At 47.7% G+C, this 15823-nt stretch overlaps 2 protein-coding genes across 3 annotated transcripts; one reads left to right on the top strand and one right to left on the bottom strand.

The window, feature by feature from the left end:
- Positions 1-431: 431 nt before the first annotated feature.
- On the top strand, positions 432-5430 carry LOC102912527 (haptoglobin). Its single transcript, XM_006974129.4, has 5 exons — positions 432-649; positions 2578-2660; positions 2906-3007; positions 3632-3706; positions 4507-5430. Exons 1-5 carry the CDS (start codon positions 645-647, stop codon positions 5283-5285), a joined length of 1044 nt encoding a protein of 347 aa, XP_006974191.1. The 5' UTR covers positions 432-644; the 3' UTR covers positions 5286-5430.
- Positions 5431-6817: 1387 nt separating this feature from the next.
- Txnl4b (thioredoxin like 4B) lies at positions 6818-15806 on the bottom strand. 2 transcript variants are annotated; one of them, XM_042277673.2, is made up of 5 exons: positions 15602-15651; positions 12438-12502; positions 12122-12329; positions 9603-9754; positions 6818-8246 (listed from the first exon to the last, which is right to left on the bottom strand). In XM_042277673.2, exons 3-5 carry the CDS (start codon positions 12251-12253, stop codon positions 8081-8083), a joined length of 450 nt encoding a protein of 149 aa, XP_042133607.1. In that variant the 5' UTR covers positions 12254-12329; positions 12438-12502; positions 15602-15651; the 3' UTR covers positions 6818-8080. The 2 variants fall into 2 exon arrangements, with proteins under 2 accessions (XP_042133607.1, XP_006974190.1); XM_006974128.4 differs by lacking the exon at positions 12438-12502 and having other exon boundaries at positions 15602-15806.
- Positions 15807-15823: the final 17 nt, after the last annotated feature.

Raw genomic sequence — 15823 nt, 5'->3', positions numbered from 1 at the left:
GAAACAATTCCAAGATAAACCCTTTCAGCACTGAAAACTCTGGAGTGAAAAGCCAGCATGAGGGTCCCATGTCAATCTGTACTACAGCTTTAATCACTCTTGAGGCTAGAGAGCAAAGGGCCAATACCCAATAAACACAGTCTACTGGTTGCAGGTTCCAGAGCTTTCCACAAGCAGGAAGGAGATGTTTACACTTAGGTAGCATGATTGAGAAAAGGAAACACTTTCTTTATAGTCTCAGCTAGGTCGGGTCACAGGGGTGTCTAAAAGGGTTTGAAATAACTCAAAGAAAGGTTTAATAATTCCCTCCAAAAGATAAAGTGTCACATTGACAGCTCCTCTTCTCCACCCCACCCTCTGGGGACTATCCACCACTGCGGTGAGTGGGAGGGGTCATGAAGTTGCCAGATTTCTTCATGATTTGTAAAATAACACCACGGGAGAGGAAAGCATGAAGCAAGAGTTCAACTCTTGACAGGGGTTTGGTTTGTGGTTTGATTACTGGAACAACCAGTGACCTTGGCTGACATTGTACAAACACAGAATTGGAAGGGAAGGAGGTGGGGTAGGACCTTGAAGCATAAAAGGCTCAGCAGAAGTCACCACGGCACGGACCTTCCAGAGATCGGCAAGAGAGGCCCAAGATGAGGTGAGTCCACGGTGCACATCTCACACTTGGGGCATTCAGTGTAGAAGTCTGTGGGAGGTGCAGAAAAGGAATGGGGTCAATGGGCTAAGGTTCTAGGCAAGTCAAGCCCATGACCTGCAGGCCACATGCTGCTTAGGATAGCTGTGAATTCACGCAGCTCCACACAAAACTGTAAACTTACTTAAAGCATCATGAAATCTTCTCTTTCTTTCTTTCTTTCTTTCTTTCTTTCTTTCTTTCTTTCTTTCTTTCTTTCTTTCTTTCTTTCTTTCTTTCTTTCTTTCTTTCTTTCTTCTCTCTCTCTCTCTCTCTCTCTCTCTCTCTCTCTCTCTCTCTCTCTCTCTCCCTCTCTCCCTCCCTCCCTCTCTCCCTCTCCCTCCCTCCCTTCCTTCTTTGCTTGCTTGCTTCCTTCCTTCTTCCTCCTTTTTTGCAACTTAATTGTGCAGTTTGAGTTGTGAATTTTGTAGGTGACAGTCATACTGAAATGTTAAAGGCAGGATGTGTCTGGAACCTCAGTGAGTGAAGGGCCAGTGACTAAACTCCTCCTCCTGCATCCATGAGAGATGGGCTTTCAGACGGGCTGTCTATCTCTAAGGAGAACCTTTCCCCTTAAGATTATAAAGGTTTTGTTTTGACCAGGCACAAAGCAGCTTCTTGGAATATTGACTGTGTCTGTTAACCAACCTCCTGCTTTTAATGAAAGAAAGACAATAGCCACACATCATACCATCAAGGCTCTCAGATTTTATCAAAATAGGGAGACTTTGAAGGTTGAGAAAAAACTAGAAGTACAACATCACCAAGAAATTCCTGACTGGCCGGTGTCCGCTGGGATTTGGTTACCTTTTAAGTGTGGTCTGGGCACAAGTGATGGCCACAGTCATGCCTTTAGGAAGCCAGTTTTCGCCAGGTAACCACCTGGCATTCTTGGGTTTGATATACCACCCTTGAAAGGCAAATACCAAGTAACAGGAAGAGCCAATCATGAGTTAGGGGTGATGGTGCCTACCCAGCGACTCTAGGAGCTGAGGTGAGCTGAGCCTGGGAGTTCAGGAGTTTGTGACAAGCCTGGGCAACAAGTGAGGCTGTGTCTTAGGAATAACAGCTATGACAAATTATACACTAAAACAAGCTTGTAGTTATGGGAACTTTCAAAAAGTAGTGAGAATAGCAAAATAAACCTTAGCCATCATCTTTAAGTTAGCTACACTGTACTAACAGCAGAGGCTTCTTGCCGGACATCGTGATCATCACGAGAGAAGAGGGTCACAGCTCTGTACCTCCTCTCCACTGTTCTTCTTTTCTCACTCCACCTCCCTCAGCTTCTTTGAGACAGTCACTTGTGATGTAGCACAGGCTGTTCCCAAACCCCTGATCCTCCTGCCTCTGCCTCAGAGTGTGGAGAGTTGGGATGGCATATACGCTACCACACTGGTGGCGCCTTCCTTCCTCTGTTACGGTCGTCCCTGTCTGAAGCTTGTCCAGAACTCCCAGTGGCACAGAACTTGCTGGTATGTCTGGAATTTGCTGAAGCCTGCGGGGTTTAATAATCTCCTCCAAAAAATAAAGTGTCACATTGACAGCTCCCCTTCCCCATCCCATTCTCTGGGGGTTCGCCACCACTGTGGTGAGTGGGAAGGGTCATGAAGTTGCCAGATTTCTTCATGATTTGTAAAATAACACCACGGGAGAGGAAAGCATGTAGCAAGAGTTCAATTCTTGACAGGGGTTTGGTTTGTGGCTTGATTACTGGAACAACCAGTAATGCAGCTCCTTGGCCTTAGCATTTCATTTTCTTTTTTTACTAGCTGCTTAATGGGAAGTGTGTGTGTGTGTGTGTGTGTGTGTGTGTGTGTGGTGTGCACACACAAGGAAACCACATGTACAAAGAGACCACCTGTACATTTCTTCTTGCCACCTCTCTGCAGAGCCCTGGGAGCTATCGTCACGCTCCTGCTGTGGGGACAGCTTTTTGCTGTGGACTTGGGCAATGACGCCATGGATACGACTGGTGAGTCTCTGGGTGTTCCCAGGAACTACGCACCCCAGCTGTGGCCCAGTCCGGCCCTATCAAAGCTGCACTGTTAGGGAAGACCCAGTTCTTCTTCCTGTTCGTTCTCTTCTTCCCCAGATCTGTGGGGCCTCCCTTCCTCAGCTTCCACTCGGGGGTGGAGGCAGTCTGGTGTGCAGGGCTGACTTTTCCCAGGGAGCCACCTGAACATCCACGGCCTTTCCTGGCTTCTTTTTGCTTGGCAGATGACAGCTGCCCAAAGCCCCCGGAGATCCCAAATGGCTACGTGGAGCACTTGGTTCGCTATCGCTGCCGCCAACACTACAGGCTGAGGACTAAAGGCGATGGTAAGGCCTGGATGAGCATCTCTCCCTGCACACCCCTGGTCCTGTCTGGTGTTCCTAGGATGGAGAGGGCTGGGGTACCTGGCCAGAAACTTCATGAGTATTGCCTGGAGCCAGGAGAGTTAGATTCGAATAAAGTTTCTGTCTCCTGTTGGTGGTCCTGCTGCCGACTAAGTTGGCCCAGCTTCCTGTTTTGTTTTGTTGAGAGGCAGCAAGCCCATGGCCCCCCCCCTGTGGCTCGGGAGCGCCGTCTTCAGTTATGGTACTGGGCTACTATGTTCTGACAGCTTCTAAGGACTTCACTGTGTCATTAAAGCTCCTGTGGTTCTGACAGACTCTTTTTTCTGGAGAGATACTCCTAGTTTCATTTTTCCGACAAGGAAATAGGCTGAGGTAGTCTACGAGAGGCAGAGTCCAGGGCTGAATCCTGACTTCTTCCTTTCCTCGACTGCCATCTGTCAGGACTGACTCCTGGCCTGCCAGGCACAATGTGACCCGAGGCACAGTACTCCGGGCCTTCCTTCCCTCCCGTTCCTCCAACTCTTTAAGCCTTCTTGATAGACGTCTCCTCATGCTACCCCGGGGCCAGACTTGCTTTCTCTGAGCTCGTCTCCTCCTTTGTTTCAGGAGTGTATGCCTTAAACAGCGAGAAGCAGTGGGTGAACGCAGCTGCCGGAGAGAGACTCCCCGAATGTGTGGCAGGTGGGTGCTGGGGTCTCGGAACACGGGCAGGGATGGAGGCTAGAATGTGGCCGAGCCACGTTCCGCTTGTGTGGCCTGAATACGTGAGAGCCAAGACAGAGTTTAGAGAGATCCACAGCTGGCAAGGCAGGGACAAGATGCCTCTCAGAGAGCTTAGTAAGTGTCCTGCTCATTTAGGCCGAAGGGGGCTGGCCCTCCATAAGAACACCTGCTTACAGAGACCTGGTTAGAGGTAAAATGAATGCCCCAGGAAGGACCAGGCTAGGGTGGGCATAAGCTGAGCCCACAAGGGGTAAGGCAGGGTGTGGGGGCATCTGGGACTCCTGCAATCCATAATTCTCCCCTCTTCTGCCTGGATGAGGGCTTTGCTCAATTTCTACTATCAGTGGCAGGAACTGCCAACCTCTTTTGGGTTAACTTCACCATCCATAAAAAAGTCTATGTTCCTGCTAACGCTGCTGCAGGGCCATCTTTATCAGAGAATGAAACACACACACAGCTTCCAGCCCTTTCCCTGAGTTTCAGAGAATTGTGGAATTTTTGCGTGATGATGTTTATGTATGTATGTAAGTAGGTATATATATATTTATATAGTAGTTTACCAGCCACGGTTTAAAACAGATTCTTAGTCACTTAATGTGTAAGTACTAGAAACGAGGAGCAGGAGGCAAGGGCAGAGTGTTCGACACTGATGGTGGAGCAGCAGCAGTGGCCGACACTTCCAGGGCCTCCGCAGGCAGGGCCCCCGCAGGCAGGGCCCCGCTCCCCACTGCTGTTCACATTCCTCCCTCCCTGTGCAGAGTGTGGGAAGCCGAAGCATCCTGTGGACCAGGTGCAGCGCATCATAGGTGGTTCTCTGGATGCCAAGGGCAGCTTTCCTTGGCAGGCCAAGATGGTCTCCCGCCATGAACTCACCACGGGGGCCACCCTGATCAGTGACCAGTGGCTGCTGACCACGGCCAAAAACCTCTTCCTGAATCACAGTGAGAGTGCCACAGGCAGTGACATTGCCCCGACCTTAAAACTCTACGTGGGCAGACAGCAGGAGGTGGAGATTGAGAAGGTGGTTGTCCACCCCAACCGCTCTGTGGTAGACATTGGGCTAATCAAGCTCAAACAGAAGGTGCTTGTCAATGAGAGAGTGATGCCCATCTGCCTGCCATCCACGGACTACGTGGCCACAGGCCGCATGGGCTATGTGGCTGGCTGGGGGCGGAACGCCAACTTTAGATTTACTGATCGCCTCAAGTACGTCACGCTGCCGGTGGCTGACCAGGACAGCTGTGTGCGGCACTATGAGGGTAGCACAGAGCTCGAGAAGAAGGTCCCCAAGAGTCCTGTTGGGGTACAGCCCATCTTGAATGAACATACCTTCTGCGCTGGCATGACCAAGTTCCAGGAAGACACCTGCTATGGCGATGCTGGCAGTGCCTTTGCCGTTCACGACCTGGAGCAGGACACCTGGTATGCAGCCGGGATCCTGAGCTTCGATAAGAGCTGTTCCGTAGCTGAGTACGGCGTGTATGTCAAGGTGAACTCCATCCTGGACTGGATTCAGGAAACCATGGCCAGGGAATAGTGCAGGGCTGACGGGAAGGCTCCACTCAGTCAGACAGGCTGAGAGCATTGGTCACCATGGACGAGGGGGCGGTGCAGGGACAGGACATGATCTGAGGGGTGCTAGCCCTGCACTGCTCAGTCAATAAAAAAGAACTTGCTTATGACCCCATTTGTAGTCTTTGATTCTCATTTACAGTACTGGGTGGCCAAGAAGCATGGTGGACTGGAAAAATGTGACACACCCCCCCCCCCCCCACCATCCAGAGGTGCCAGAAAACCCCTAGGGTGCTGTAGACTGTCTGTCTTGGGGCATCGTGTTTATGAAGTCCAGGTCTAAGGGAGATCACTGTGACCCTTGCTTTTCAGTCAAGGAAAAAGACTCGGAGAAGTGAAGTGCTTTGGTTAAACTCACTCAGCCATTTAACGAAGGAGCTGAGCTTGATCCTGGGTCTGCTTGGATGCAAACCCTGAGCTCATTGAACGTATCTCGTCACTTCTCTGAAGAGGAAGGGGTAAGCCCGGGAGGGGTGTGAGCCCAGAGTGGGACAAGGGTTGTGACAGAAGCCTTCTGTTTGTGCTTCCATCTGCCAGTGCCCCAGACACCAAAACAGGCACATGCAGGCAGGCTATGGACTTAACGGGGTCCTCACCACAGCTCAGCCCACAGATTTGCTCAGAAACTTAAGCTCCCTGGTTGTTACTTGTCCCCACATCTTTTCCATTAGGGATGAACACTAGTAACTCTCCAGAGTCCCCTGGCTGGGATGCTCTGGGACTTGGCTGAGTTGGGGTCTCTTCCTTGGTGGAGAAACTCACCCTGCACTGGGGGCTGGAGACAAGCCACATGCCCTTCTACCTCAGAAATAAAGGAGTCGAGGAAGAGACATCAAGCTCTCCTCTCTGAACACTCCTTGTCCCAAGTCTTCAGAACAGGCCTTCTCTAGTCTACCTTCTCATCATGCCAAACACAGCCTCTCTTCAAGGCATATAAGGCCACCAGGGATGTGCTTACCTGCATCCTCAGTCACTGGTGCATCTCTCCAGGGGGCGCTATGGGGCCAAGGGACACAAGGACCTATCTTCTAGAACCTGGGAGAAACCAGCCAGAAACTCGAACAGCACAGTCCTGTACTTACACTCGGCCCGACAGCAGGTGGCTGGCCACTCCCTAGGAGGGAAATGGGAAACCTGGCCCTTCCTCCATTGCTCGGTCCCTCCACAGCAGGGCTCCTGCTTGCTCCCCAGCAATGTTTCTCCTCTCCTGCACAAGGACTTTCTCTTCTCTCCCCAGAGACCGCTCTCTGTCCAGAAGTCATTTAGAGTTATATGGCATCTAGCTCAGGACAGGGCATGTAGCACATGCTTAATAAATACTGGTGGAAGTGAAAACAACCAAGATAGGAGCTAAGACATGAATCCAGACTGCAGGGGCCCCTCTGCCCTCACCCCAGCCCTCAGGAGGAAAGATGGAAGTATTCTTCCTGTGTGGGTTCTGAGATTTTGCTGGCACCTGAGCACTCAGGCCAAAGCACAGAAGACCTATTGGATAGGTTGAGTTGGACAAAGAAATTTTATTCTTCCATAGGATGTGGAGGAAGATTTCGAGTTCACCCAGGAGCTCAGGAACATTAGAGACCTGACCTTACGATCCCCGTGCACTGATTTTCATCCCGTGGGCCTAAGATGGCTGCCACAGCCCCCATGAATCATAAGGAGGGGGTGGGAAAGAACTCTTTTCCCGTCCCTGAAGTGTTCTCGGCTGTAAGTGGAGGACATGAAAAACCCCGACAACCTTCTTCCTGTGCCACAGCCACTAGAATCGGGTCCCATTTCACATTTCCGGGACGGACAAGCTTAGAAAGACGCAGCTGACTATAGGGCTGGCCCCGAGGTGACCAGGCTGCCACAAGCCTGGATCTCTGCCGGTATCAAGTCTCTTGCTGGCCAGCAGGTCACAGGCTGCTTGGCCACAGACCTCCAGCTCTGACCTAGTGTCTCGTTCCAGAGTGTCAGGGATAACAGCCACCATGAGGTTTAAGAAAAACAGAAGTTTCCTGAGGTTGGGCCAGGGGGACCCTGGAAGGTCAACTAGTCTTCAAAAGCCACTGGAATCAGCAAAACCCACAGGCTTTCCCCCCTTAACAATTCTGATATACCTTTGGTCTTGAGTCCTTGAAATAAGCGGCAGTGGCACTGTCTTCTGGGGAGCTCTGTCCCTTACTTCCCAAGGAAGTAACTTGTTGTTTAGCTTAAACTATGCTGGATGGTGAAGGGCCACATTTTCCTCTTGCCAATTTAATAGCCTGCCAGCTGTAAATGAACCGCCTAGGGCAGTGGTTTCAGTCCATGCCAGGAAGGTTCCGAAAACAAAAGAACTCTCCTGTACTACAGAATGTTCATTATTTCAAGAGAAGCTGGGATAGGAAGGAGCAAAAGAGGCAAGTGAATGGAGGCGTGGGGAAGGGGAAGGGTGTGTGTGTGTGTGTGTGTATAGACATGTATGCACAAACTGTTCTTACAGTGTCTAGGAGGATGCATGACCTTAAGGGGGAAAGACAAGTCCAGATAAAAGGAAGTTACAAAGACCACCCGAACACTGTTGCCTGACTGCTCTGAGGCTCTCAGGGAATGGACACTCAGGCGTCCGGATTCTTGGAGTACTGGGGCTTCTGTGCAGGGGCCGTTGATTACAGCACATCAAATGGCTTTGCAGGGCCAGTGAATGTGTCTCTGCAGGACTCCAGACCACAGGCCCTCTGGGTTCAGGCCCTGTTTCCAGTCACGACTCTTTCATCTTCAACAGCTGTGAGTGTGCTAAATGTCTTGATAGAGGAGGTCATATTTGGGGATATTCTTGGGATCAATAGGACTCTGGACAATAAGTTTCCCCCTCATCGCTCCCCGGTAGATGACTTCAATCAAATCCATGAAGTCTTGTTTGGTTTTGAAGCTTCCCACAAACTTAGTGTGATCGGGAGACCTGCAGCACAGAGGGAAATAACCATGGTCAGAGCTTTCCAGTGTGTGGACCTGCTGGTCAGCAGCAAGCAGAGGCCTCGTTCTCCCTTCTTGTCTGGGAAGCTCTCCACCTGTGGTCTGAGCCCTGCCTTTCCCCAGGTACGGTACACAGGACTATATGCAGGGCTGTGAGCAAAGTCTGGGTGTGGGAAGATGCGGCCTTTGCATCCCTTTCCACATCTCTACCATGTAGAGTCAGTTCTCTGAATACTAGAGTAGGCAGAGTTTGCTTAGTGTCTCTGTAAAGGCCCACTAACTCATCCCAGTCTCTCAAGTTCTCCTCACCGACACTGCTGAGTTGTGGGGATTAATAACCTTCCAAATTATTTTAAACATCAGGTATATTGCTTGCAGAAAAATTTAAAAGAGAAATAAAGTCAGCTGTGAGGTCAGAAGTCACCTTTTGATGTATACGTCTCCAGTTCTGCGTGGGGATGCGTATTCTATTTATTTTGTTAAGATAAGAATCATGTCACAAACTATTTAGTAATGTGATTTTACAACTAATTATTTGCCCCAGAGATGTAAAATATGCATCTACAATAAACTTTTAAACTCCTAGAAATGTAATTACTGGGTTAAAAGATGAAGCACTTACAAGGTGTTTGACATTGTGTCCTGCATTCCACATAAGAAGGTCGTACTAAATTAATAGAGGAACCGACTCCTAGGAGGATAAGCAGCTCCAAACAGTGTGAAACTCATCTCCATCAGGTAAGGAGAAAGCAGACACACCTCCCCAGAGTGAGGGAGACCACAATCCTAGACACAGCCAACGGTACTCAGATAGGGGTGTGAACAGGATGGAGGGGAGGGCATTAGAATATATCACGTGACTTATTTTGACAGGCCTTTTTGAAGAATGACTTCAAAATTCTCTGAGTGGCAGAAGACACTTGCAAGAAAGAAGTGTGTCTTCCTGGCAGGAATGCTTCTTTTGTAAATGCCAACTACCACCCCCCAAAGCTTAGGAACCAGGGATTTTCTTGCAATGGATATTTTTTTTTTTTTTGGTAAATTTTATATTCTACGCTCAGCTACTATCTAATATAGATATTCTACATTTTCTATACCTAAGGATGGTTAGTCAGTACTTCAAAAGCTATACTATTTTTTTCATATTTAAGTTAGAAATTAAAATTTGCTAATCATACTTGAAAACTCACATTTTGCACTAAAGTTTCATAAAAAATAGAAAGCATCAAATAAGGAGACAGTACTCACTTAGCCAGACTTGGAGCCAACAGAAAAGTAAGTGAGCTCCTGAACCTGCCTTGATGGAACCAACGTTCCAGACTGTAGAGTCAACTTAACTTACCCATAGTCCACTTTCATGTGCTGCCCATTGAAGAAAAACACAGTAGATGGAATGTAGCTGATGTCAAAGTACTGCGTGTAGACTGGCGTGTGGTCCACGTCTACCAGGTAAATAGCAGCCATTTTACTTAAGTCGGCAGAAGTCTTCGAGAGCTGTGAACGACAAGATGGATGCCAGGTGCATGATGCTTCTTTTGTGAAACGTACTATAATACCGTATGTGAAACTTACTATAACATTTATTTATTTATTTATTCATTTATTTATTTATTTATTTATTTTTGAGAAAAATTTTGTTTGAGAAAATACCTGAACCAAGAATGAAGCCCATTTGAATTCCTCATAAGATACAACACTGGAACTTGCTATGTAGACCAGGTTGGCCTTGAACTCACAAAGGTCTACCTGTCTCTGCCTCCCAAGTGCTGGGATTAAAAGTGTACACTGCTATGCCCAGCTAGACATATTATTACTGTTCAGAGGGTGGGTCCCTGTTGATAGGGTCAGGAGAAGGCACTGTGTGGTTTTTTGAATAAGAATGACCCCCATGGGCTTATATATTTGAATACTTGGGTTCCCAGTTGGCAGAACTGTTTGAGAAGGATTAGGAGGTGTGGCCTTGTTGGAGATGAGTCATCATGGGCAGGCTTTGAGGTTTCAAAAGCCCATACTGTTCCCAGTTAGCTTTCTATGTCTTTTGCTTATGTTAAGATGTGAGCTCTCAGCTACTTCTCTAGCATGTCTGCCTGCCTGCTGCCATGCTCCCTGCCATGATGGTCATAGATTCCAACCCTATAAAACTATGAGCCCCAAATAACCTCTTTCTTGTATAAGTTGTCTTGGTTATGGGGTCTTGCCACAGCAATAGAGAAGTAACTAAGACATGTTGGGGAAAATATTTTCTTTGGTTTTGTTGATGTTTGATTCTTGCTTTTTTTTTTTTTTTTTTTGATTTTTCGAGACAGGGTTTCTCTGCGTAGCTTTGCGCCTTTCCTGGAGCTCACTTGGTAGCCCAGGCTGGCCTCGAACTCACAGAGATCCGCCTGGCTCTGCCTCCCGAGTGCTGGGATTAAAGGCGTGCGCCACCACCGCCCGGCCGATTCTTGCTTTTTTTGAGACTAAGTTTTTTTTTTTTTTTTTTTTTTTTTTAAGTTTTATTTATTTGTGTGTGTGCAGGGGGATGGGGGTTGGGGTAGGACAGGTATATGTGTTACAGTGCATGTGTAGAAGCCAGAGGACAATTTGCTGGGGTCAGGTCTCTCCATCTTAGTGGCAAGAGCCCTTACCTGCTGAGCCATCCCATGGGCTCATGTGTGATTATTTTCAAGAAAGAAATCTGTACTTACTTAAAGAGAGCTGGGAGCAGAGCTCAGTGCTAGAGCATGAGGTCTAGTTTCAATGCTCGGTACTTCAAAACAAAAACTATAGATCCTGACATACCCACATGCAACAACTCAGGAACACTCACATAGATGCTGACTCTCCCCACTCTTTCCTCCTAGGAATGAAAAGTAGAGAAGTGCCTGGTGCCACCTCCCATGGGCTAACTGTCCTCAGTGCTTTGCACTTGTTAACCTACTTAACAGTTAGTGCATGAGCTGTGCACTTAGCATCCCCATTTTACAGATGACTAAGCTGAGGTAGAGGAGGTAATTATAGGACACAACCCTAAGCAGCAGGGGTAGGATCTCAACTTTGGAGGCTTGGTTTCAGAACCAATCAATCTATATATTTGTTTTGTTGATATTGGGGGTTGAAATCAGGGCCTCATACACAAGAGGTAACTGTTCCTGAGCTATACTTCTAGCCTAAAATCTATACTCTTTCCCATAGCTATAAGTATACATTTCTGATCATCTTTTTCCAGGTTAATATATCGTTCTTACTTATTGACTGGTGTTTGTGTGTGTGTGTGTGTGTGTGTGTGTGTGTGTGTGTGTGTGTGTGTGTGACCCATGTGTGAGTGTGGGTGTACATGGACATCAGAGGACAACTTTTCAGGATTCAGTTCTCACCCTCCACTGTGGGTTCCACAGATTGAACCCAGGTTGGACTTCTTGTGCAGCAAACACTCCCCCGCTGAGCCATGTCACCAGCCCCACACATTCACTTTAATTACATAACGCTACCCTTACATTTGGTCCCCACAGGTGACTGCTGCAATAGAGATGGGTGGGAAGAGATGTCAGTCCTTGGTTCCATCTCCATGATAAACAGAGACAAGAAAAAAAAAAATAGTGACTCTACCTCCTAATTTCCCTCTTTACTAATTTGAGTGTGAAGACATGCTGTGAAACTTGACCTCTCTACCAGGCCATTCTAGGAGCAGTAGACAGTAAAGCTTTGGCAGACGGGGAAACAGTTCAGACCCCACTTCACAACTTGTACACCCTGGAGGGGTTTCTGCAGTTCCGTATGTGACTGTTGAAAGGACAATGTTCAGACACTTGGTGTTGACATTTCCTGCTCTCCCACTGCCTGAATTTTCAATTAAAACTGTTCATTTAAAAATTCACTTACAATATCATCCAGCTGCAGACAGACAGGGTCCTCATCCCTCCCGAACCTGAGAACCAACACCTTCTCCGCAGTGCTTTTGATGGCCTGGTCCACTTCTTTCTTGCTAGTCAGTTTGGGCAAGAGGAAGCTCATCCTGAGAGACTCCAGCGTTAGCCTGCACTACCAATTCTGCAATGTTTACAGGCCGTTTCGATGAATCGCCTGAGTCCTAATGTACAGAACAAAACAACGCCACTTGGCATCAGCCATGCGTTCAGGTGATTTAAAAAGAAACATTTCAGGAAGCCTTGTTTAGTGAAGAGTCCCCACCCCTCACCTGGCATCCCTGGGCCCAGCTTCCAGAACTTCATGTACACCAGGTAACTGCTTTCAGTAATTTCTCTTAGAAGCACATGAGAAATTATTTACCATAGCAGAAGAACATATACACATTTCTGTATTCCCCCACCCCGTTTACACAAGAGAGAGATTGTATGATAAGCCAGTGGTCCAGCAAATAAGAGACGACACCCTCAGATGTGGGGACTGGAGATTTAGTTAGAACAGAACAGGAAGACAAGGTGAAGCCTGTAACTGCCGAGCGCTGTCCCCACTCAATGGTCCTGCGGAGCCGTGGGCAGCTGGGTAGGGAGGCAGCCGCACAAGGAGAGGCTGGGCTGCAGCTAAAGGTTGCTGCTATCCCCCCCCACACACACACCACTGCCTGACTCTATATGGAAGCAGGACTTATGGGAAGTGCTGAGGCAGACAAGCTTGCTGATCTCTGCAGTCTAGAGGAAGAGGAGTGGCCACAGAGGGGGAACAGCAGAGGCTCAGTACGTGACTCACCCATCTCCCTGCACTTCACATTGTTTTAAATCTAACATTTAATGAGACTCCCACAGCCCTACATAGAAAACTTCCGGATTCTCTAACAGTAGCACACCATTTCACATGCAGACCATACTTCCTTGGTCCTTCATGATGGACGTTAGTATTTTCTCAGTCCCTGGCTTAAGGAGTCTTCCTAGGTGCATTTTATCACATGGCAAACAGATCAATTTTAAGCGTGTGGAGCTAGGCGGTGGTTGTGAACACCTTTGACCCCAGCACTCAGGAGGCACAGGCAGGCAGATCTCTGAGTTCTAGGCTAGCCTGGTCTGCAGAGTGAATTCCAAGACAGCCAGGGCTACCTAGTGAAACCCTGTCTTGGAAAACTCCACCAACAAAAAAGTGTGTGGAAGTCACAATTAAATAAGTGAATCAAAAGATGTTGATAGAGTGGCCTAATTGGATCTTCTCTTTGCCTCTTTTTGGTGCTGGGCTTCTTATTCTATAGACTAGTTTGTTCTGTTACACTTCTAGCTATAAGACAAAGGCTAGAATTTGTGCTACAAAATTGCTAATCTAGCTCCTAATATTATGGAAGAAACTTCCTATCTGAGGAGTGCTCTGACTGAAGAGCCATTATTGAGGGCATCCACAGGAGACGTGACCGAGAGATTAGACACTTGGGATTCAGTTTCCGGGTTTGTTAATGCTATGAAGCCTGAATTCTTTCACCCCTTTCATCAAAAATTACATTTCAGGTATCAACTGGGGCTGGGAAGATGGCATAGTTGGTAAAGTGCTTGCCTGGCAGTTGTGAGGATTGAGTTTGATTCCCAGAATCCATGTTAACAGAAGCCTGGTGTGTGAGCATATGCTTATGATCTCAGTACATGGGAGCTTGGGTCAGGCAGATTCCTGGGGTTTTTCTGGCCAGTCAGCCTAGCCTATTCAGTGAGTGGCAAGCCAGCCTGAGACCTTGTCTCAAAAAGAACAAAGTGGGGGCTGGGCGGCGGCGGTGGCGGCGGCGGTGGCGCACGCCTTTAATCCCAGCACTCGGGAGGCAGAGGCAGGCAGATCTCTGTGAGTTCGAGGCCAGCCTGGGCTACAGAGTGAGTTCCAGGGCAGGGTCCAAAGCTACACTGAGAAACACTGTCTCAAAAAAAAAAAAAAATTCATCCCCCCCAAAAAAAAGACCAAAGTGGGTGGCAGCTGAGACATAATGTCTCTTTTGTTAGAATTCAAGCAAATTCCTGTGCTACTAATAAAAAGAGGAAGGGAAAGGTGTGTGGTCAACAGAGAGGCCCCACGTGGTACTGGACAAATGTTGGAAGGAGTAGGAAACTGAGACCATATCTAAGACAATGTCCACATGAAGGATATAAACGAGAATCATAAAAGAATGAACACTAAATACATTTGGAAAGTCCAGTTTTGCAAGCAGACAAAGAACAGCGAATTAAAGGCATATTTAAGAAATGCATAAAGTTGACAAACATTATAATGTAACAGCATTGGCATTGTAGACCGTATCACAAGCAATCTAGACATGGGAGTTTTGGGAGGATGTGCACTGGTTGTGTGCAAAAGTACTGTATTATATAAGGGACCTACACATCCTTGGTTTGCTCTCACCGGGGTCTCCTGGGACTGATTCCCTGTAAAGACCAAAGGAGGACTGCACATGGAATTCTTCTAAACTAAGGTGAGGTGCCCTTTTTGCTCTTAATAAACTTTCTGTTCAAGAGTTAAAAAAAAAAGTTGACAAACATTAAATAAGACAGTAACACACAGTGGCAAGAGAGTGAAGGAAGGGGCAGGCAGGAATGCTGGAGCTCAGACAAAACCTCTTTGGAAAGAAAACTGGCATATTCTTTACACAACAGCTCTATTTTGAGAATATGAGCAAAGACACAGACTTATGTTCACAGGCTAGTCAACACATTTATCATGGCAAAAGCTGCAAACAGCCAAAATGTCCATCAACAGGATATTGATAATAGTAGTCCTGTGATCTATCTTTTTTTTTTTTTGTTTTTTGAGACAGGGTTTCTCTGTAGCTTTGGTGCCTGTCCTGGATCTCACTCTGTAGCCCAGGCTGGCCTCGAACTCACAGAGATCCGCCTGCCTCTGCCTCCTGAGTGCTGGGATCAAAGGCGTGCGCCACCACCGCCCGGCCCTGAGATCTGTCTTACACTGTCATTGAAAAAAGTTATGAACCAGTATGTAAAGTCTGATTCTGCTTTTTGTAAACATTTAATATATAATATTTACAAAGGAAAATGGAAATAAATATCCCAAGATACCATCAAAGGACATATCTGAACATGAACAGGTAGGTGATTATTATTTTTATTATTACTATTATTATTATTTACAGTAAGCGTCTCACTACTTAGTAGCCCAGGTTGGCTGTGAATTTGTGGCAATCTTCACCACCATGCTAGGTAGGTAACTTTTATTTACGTCAGGGCAGACATGTCTACTTTGCAAAATACCCCGCGCATGTGTTTTTACAAGATGCCGGGGGTTGGGTTACTCCTGGTCCACAGGTGCCAGGGAGGACACTTCAAACCACCTGTCAGCAACCCCGGACTCCTTCACGGGGTCGCCAGGGCACAACTGTCTCCTTCCTCAGTCCCAACCCGGGAAAGGACCTTAACCCCAACTAACCTGGGCTGGTGCTTAGAAACGCTTCTTTGGCCTGCAAACCCTTACAAGCGGAAGTGAGAGACATGGACGCAGAAAACGAACGTGTCACCGCGCGCCCCCGGCAATAGCCAATCAGCACAAACGACATTATTGTAGTTCTCGCCCACTTTGCGCTGCCCCGACCGGAAGTCATGTCACTTCCGCCCTTAGTAAATATGACCGCCCTCGTTCTGCCGTCCCTCT

This window comes from Peromyscus maniculatus, chromosome 5, assembly GCF_049852395.1.
Source record: "Peromyscus maniculatus bairdii isolate BWxNUB_F1_BW_parent chromosome 5, HU_Pman_BW_mat_3.1, whole genome shotgun sequence".
NCBI classification, from domain to species: Eukaryota; Metazoa; Chordata; class Mammalia; order Rodentia; family Cricetidae; genus Peromyscus; species Peromyscus maniculatus.
The sequence above is the reverse complement of the archived record's forward strand: the minus strand, read 5'-3'. Positions and strand labels throughout refer to the sequence as shown.